General features: G+C 35.8%; 1 protein-coding gene across 1 annotated transcript; it reads left to right on the top strand.

Annotated features, from left to right (window-relative positions):
- The first annotated feature begins 2,186 nt into the window (after positions 1 to 2,186).
- On the top strand, positions 2,187 to 6,191 carry LOC107550932 (izumo sperm-egg fusion protein 1). Its single transcript, XM_016232382.1, has 7 exons — positions 2,187 to 2,253; positions 2,345 to 2,365; positions 2,636 to 2,725; positions 2,846 to 2,964; positions 4,800 to 4,953; positions 5,032 to 5,200; positions 6,080 to 6,191. Exons 1-7 carry the CDS (start codon positions 2,187 to 2,189, stop codon positions 6,189 to 6,191), a joined length of 732 nt encoding a protein of 243 aa, XP_016087868.1.

Raw genomic sequence — 6,191 nt, 5'->3', positions numbered from 1 at the left:
TGGCAAAAGCACTAGTATTTGTAAAATTTGTGATATGACACTGTTTATTTGGGAGAGGAAATGTTTTTTTTTTTTTAATCCATTGGACTGTGGTCTTCATATGTGACCCTGGACCACAAAACCAGTCTTAAGTCGCTGGGGTATATTTGTAGCAATAGTCAAAAATACATTGTATGGGTTAAAATTATAGATTTTTCTTTTATGCCAAAAATCATTAGCACATTAAGTAAAGATCATGTTCCATGAAGATATTTTGTAAATTTCCTACCGTAAATATATCAAAACCTAATTTTTGATTAGTAATATGCATTGCCAAGAACTTAATTTGGACAACTTTAAAGGTGATTTTCTCAATATTTAGATTTTTCTTGCACCCTCAGATTCCAGATTTTCAAATAGTTGTATCTCAGCCAAATATTGTCCTATCCTAACAAACCATACATCAATGGAAAGCTTATTTATTCAGAGTTCAGATGATGTATAAATCTCAATTTCAAAAAGTTGACCCTTATGACTGGTTTTGTGGTACAGGGTCACATATACATTTCTAAGTAGCATGTGTTGCTATGGCGTTTAGAATGTTTCTGCATGTATGACATCATACGGCTTCTTTGGCTCTCAAGTGACATTACTAAAGAATGCCAAAGATTCACTTTTTATATTTTAAAGGCCACAGTTTGCTGTCTCTCCTAAATGGCTTTTGTATTTCTTTTTGGCTGGCTTTTGATTCTTGGTTCATGCCCCATTGTAAGGTCCTGTCTGCAGTGTGACCAGGTGGTTTGTTATGTGCATGAAGACTTCCTGTCCACAGTTAAAGGAATCACTGTCGCTGATCAGATCGAACTGAAGCAAATCATTGAGCATGCTTACGTCAACTATCGGGACACCAGCAGACGGTTTCGCGGTGTCATAGGTACTGCTGTAATATAGCTGGGAGATACTGCTATTCATATCTGTAAAATGCTTTAAAATGTAGTAGAAATGAGAAGTTTAGATTAGCACATTCTCTGAACAATTATCTACAAACCCGAGTCCAAAAAAGTTGGGACACTGTACACATTGTGAATAAAAACAGAAATGCACTGTAGATGATGATAACTTCAAACTCTTTGCAATTTTTCTCTGAGAAACTCCTTTCTGATATTGCTCCACTATTTTTCGCCGCAGCATTGGGGGAATTGGTGATCCTCTGCCCATCTTGACTTCTGAGAGACACTGCCACTCTGAGAGGCTCTTTTTATACCCAATCATGTTGCCAATTGACCTAATAAGTTGCAAATTGGTCCTCCAGCTGTTCCTTATATGTACATTTAACTTTTCTGGCCTCTTATTGCTACCTGTCCCAACTTTTTTGGAACGTGTAGCTCTCATGAAATCCAAAATGAGCCAATATTTGGCATGACATTTCAAAATGTCTCACTTTCAACATTTGATATGTTATCTATATTCTATTGTGAATAAAATATAAGTTTATATAAAATATAAGAGATTTGTAAATTATTCCATTCCTTTTTTACTCACAATTTGTACAGTGTCCCAACTTTTTTGGAATTGGGTTTGTATAAATAACATTGCCTATGCTGATTAGTAGTTTATTTTATTTTATTTGATGTACTATAATAAATAAAACTTAATAAAAACTCATAGACTAATAAAAATAACAAAAACTTTAACTAACATAAAAATTAAGACAAAATGAAAACTAGTTCTTATTGAGAGGAAGGCAACCTTGAAGCTCAAATATATTAAAAAAATGCATATTGTTGGTCAATATGCATAATATATTTATGCTATTTTGTTGTTTTGGTGGCTTTGCTATTATTCAAAAATTTTGGGAAAAAAGTGGGAAAATGCTTAGGTGTTTTGAAACAAATACATGCAAGATTGGCCAAATTTCTATTTTGTCTTCAAATTATATTTTTTCATCATCATTATGCTCTCTGATGTTTGCTTTAGATCCCACAACTCTCTATCGTGCACGGACAGAATACCAGAGTGAATTCAAGAGGCACTGGAAAGAGGACCGAACAGGTGAGCGCTTGTGGATGCAGATTATGTCCTTTTTCATTTTTTAAGAAGAAAGAAGTCTATAGAGCAAAAACGTCAGAAAAGCTAAGATGCTTTACATCTGACAACATGTAAAACTAATGTTGTGTTCGTCTCGTTTAGGTTCTATTCAGTGGGATATGATTAATATAGTGGAGAAAGGAAAGAGAATCCTTCAGAAACATTTGGAGATTTTTGCTGCCCACGGTATGGCATACATTCGATTTTATATAGCAAAAACGTGTCAGAACATCTAATTCTCACTCATGATCTTTTTCTGTATTATTCTTTTTCAAAGGTCTGTGTCCAAATAAATGTGGTAAGTACAGATTTGAGATTCCTCTATATTTCTCTATTATATTATTTGGAATATCTTAACACAAGAAGTCAAAATTTTGTACACACTTATTCTTTGGAAAAAAAATGGTGTAGAAATAATTTTACGCTCAGTAAATTTCACAGATAATTACAGTGAAACAGCAAGTAACACATGTAATAAATGAAATGTGAAATGGTGTATGTGTTACAGGATAAAGAGTGTGTAAAGTATGATATATTTATCGTGTATATGGATGCTTGTTTGCTACAGGGCTGTTGTATCAGAGAGTGATGAACTGCACTTCCTGTCAGTATGGGCTCTTTACGTGTCAGTCAGCCACGCCGCCACTAGACTGTGGAGGTGAGACAGACAAACGCCCACAGTTACACACACACCAAGATGATTTTATCTGACTATATTAACACGGCACACTTCTCTTTTGTCCTTCTCTCTTCTTTGTATTCTTTCTCTCACTATCAGAGCATCATCTTGAGGCAGATGAAGGAGAGGAGGTGGTGCTGGACTGTTTCCTGTCCTGGCACGCTCTTGTAGTTGGGCAGACCGAGTACCATTACTCCTGGCATCCTGGAGAAAAGAATGTACGTGCACACAGACAAACAAACCCATTTGCTGTTTTCAAAGAATCCTGAAGCCATTTTGAATACTGTTTCAGACAACATCAGAAATACACTGTAGTATGGTTTTTGTAAAGAGTCCTTATTACAGTTAAAATACACTTTAAAAGAATATGAATAAGTGCAAACTGACTGGAATGTTTTCAGAAAAACCTAATTGCATGTTATTTGCAATTGAATGAAAACTGATTATAGTTTAAATTGATATTGAACGGAATTAGCTAAACGTAAGAGTGCTTTTGACCCACTTAAGTAATATGCAGTGTACTGCATAATTTACTGCAGGCATTTTACTGTAGCCTTAAATGTAATATTGATATATATATATAACACACTACAGATAAAATTACAGTCAAGTACTTTACATGTACTTTAGTATTCAGCACATCAAAATAAATGTAGCAACTATTTTAAAAAATGCCAAAAAATTATTTGTCAATAATACAAAGTGCATTTTTCAAAGTTTACTTATATGTGTTAAAGGGGTCATATGATGCTTTTAAAGATCATTATTTTGTGTATTTGGTGTAACAGAATATGTTGACATGCTTTAATGTTCAAAAAACACATTATTTTTCAAATACTGTACATTATTGTAGGTCCTCTATGCCCCGCCTCTCTCAAACGCTTAGTTTTCTACAAAGTCCCTCCTTCCGACAAGTGCAGTCTGCTCTGATTGGCCAGCTGACCCAGTGCATTGTGATTGGCCGAACACCGCAAGCACTCGTCGGAAATGTAACGCCCCTTACCATAATCGCAAGCTTCATCTTTCAAAAGAAATGTAAAGACAGAACCCGAAAGGGTTCTTAAACTAATAACAAAACAGTAGCTGATTCAGAAGCGCCAGATTGTCATAGCAAAGTCAGAATGACCTCCTCTCCTAGGTTCACGAAACGGTCGTCCATAAAATGCATTGCTGTTCTGTTGTAAGTAATCTTAAAGATTCCTAAATGCATCTACTTCCGGAAGGCCAAATAAAGTGCTTTTGCTTTCGCCTAGAAACACACAGCGTCTCCCTGACATGGCTGCTTCAACACTAACTGCGGTTACTGAAACCACGCCGCCTTTCTTTGCGTGCACATTTGGGCAGCATTATGCTAATATTTCCACATAGTGAGGTAGATATGTGGGGGCGTGTTAGAACGAGCTGTTTTAGGGGGGCGTGGCAGAGTCTTAACTTTGATAAAGAATATCTCTTTGGTTTTGAGACTTTAGTCTTTGTAACTTCAGGTATCTTATCTATGCACAGTCAGCTTGTAACACTCCAAAGAGAAAGGACAACTTGAAATCGCATTATATGACCCCTTTAAGAAACAGCCATGAAAGTGGCTCTAAATACACTTAAGTGGCCTTTTATTTCAGTAATATTATAAGCAGTACAGTTTTTTAATATATACATTTAAGATTTTTACACTATTTGTGCTTTTTAAATTATTTGTGTATGTTGGAGAGTAGCTAGCTAAAAGTAGAGATGCTCACTTAACTTATTTTCTTAGTAGCATGACAACAGCTCAGCTAATAATGATAGTCTACTTTTCCCAACAAGTACTATTTATATACATTATCTAATGATGTGTCATTTTACAGTAATGTTAAAGAAAACATGTCCCCTTGAATAGCTTTAATATACCATGTATTCTACCAGGTAGCCTACTTTAAATCATTAGCTTTTTGCTTGATAAACTGCAGTTTGAAAATATACTCAAGTATTGATCTTTCCAGACCAGAGTACACTGATTTAAATTTGAATTATTTCCTAAAATTTACTAAAACGCAGCCTGTTTATTATTCACTGCAAGCTGTCACATGACGGAGAGTATGAAGGGCTGGTGGTGACAAAGGAGTCTAAAATTGTCCTCAATCAGCTGAAAGTCAATGAGGAAGGCATGTACCGGTGCCTCCTACAGGATCAAAAGGGTACTACGCTGTCCCGCATGTATTTCAAACTGAAAGGTAGGCGATGTTTACTGAATTTAATTACTCATTGTGGTCTAGATTTGTCCTCCTCTCATCTGTCTCTCTTTCCCTCAGTCAACCCACTGCCATCTACAACCCCTAGACTGATTGTGGCTTTGCCGTCCCTGCCCTCGGGTTATGATACCACACTTCACGGCCTTCAGAGGAGCAGTCTCATCATTATACTGATTTTACTGTCTGTACTCAGCATCACAGGCAGCCTTGTCATCATAGTGAACCTCAGGTATGTCATAACAGGATGGTTAGAACATATTAAAAAGGGGCTTTTGAATATAGTTCGAACAACAACAAGAACAAAATAGAAAATGGGCGAAAATAAAGATAGGGAAGGAAAGAATGAGTAATTAAATGATCATGCTGTTATTGAGCATTTTGTAGAAAAGGACTTGTGGGTTTTCCCTCGATTTTACTTCACAAAACATTTATTGGATGGCCTTACAGTTTATTAAATAATTGTCTATCTGTGCATATTTTGTGCTACTATTAGCTATATTTAAGTCAAATTTCATTTCATACAAGCTTCCATTTAAGTGTCCTTTGTTTATATTTTTATTCATTTTCATATTTTGCAAGACATAAATGAGATATAATCAGGCCCACATGGAATCTGCACCCGCAGAAGATCAGCAGATTTCCACAGAAGTTGAATGGGATGCCTGTCATTGTTTGTTTATGAAATCATGGCCAGTGTTGTTACTGTTAACTAAAATTATTACAACTCATTTTCATTAATTGCAGTAAAGCTGAGATCAAATCAAGTATAAATATTAGATGAAAACTAGATGAAAATTATAAATGTTGCCATGGGAATTTGGCAAATATGGGCCGATAATATAAAAAGAAACAAAACCAAATAAAAATTAAAAAAGTACCTAACACAATTACTAAAACTTAAACTATATTATTATTTTAATGGAATATAGTATGCAGCTCAGCATATTATATGCATGCATGAGGGTTGGAGAGAGAGAGAGAGAGAGAATGGGGAGGAAGAAAGAATGACAGTGGAGGATCTGTCATGGCATCCTGCTGATTTTGTCCAAAGAGACAACATTAGGAAGGAAGCACACTTTGTTTGCATCCATTCTGTCTGCTCTGACAGAGTGAGCATGAAGTGGCAGGAGGAGGAGAGAGACAGCAGGAGAGGAGGAGAGGGGGAGGATGTGGAGAACATTGAGCTGATGAGTGGCTGTGATCCAAAGAGACACGAATAA

This window comes from Sinocyclocheilus grahami, unplaced genomic scaffold, assembly GCF_001515645.1.
Source record: "Sinocyclocheilus grahami isolate Dianchi unplaced genomic scaffold, SAMN03320097.WGS_v1.1 scaffold410.1, whole genome shotgun sequence".
NCBI lineage: Eukaryota > Metazoa > Chordata > Actinopteri > Cypriniformes > Cyprinidae > Sinocyclocheilus > Sinocyclocheilus grahami.
Note: the sequence above shows the minus strand (reverse complement) of the source record. Positions and strands in the feature narration are given on the sequence as shown.

What these genes read in the sequence shown, in the direction of transcription:
- LOC107550932 (XM_016232382.1), top strand. Translation starts at nt 2,187, where the DNA reads ATGATTAATATAGTGGAGAAAGGAAAGAGAATCCTTCAGAAACATTTG. An exon ending in TCTGTGTCCAAATAAATGTG is followed by an intron (nt 2,366 to 2,635) that starts GTAAGTACAGAT and finishes TGTTTGCTACAG; the next exon opens with GGCTGTTGTATCAGAGAGTG. An exon ending in GGCATCCTGGAGAAAAGAAT is followed by an intron (nt 2,965 to 4,799) that starts GTACGTGCACAC and finishes ATTCACTGCAAG; the next exon opens with CTGTCACATGACGGAGAGTA.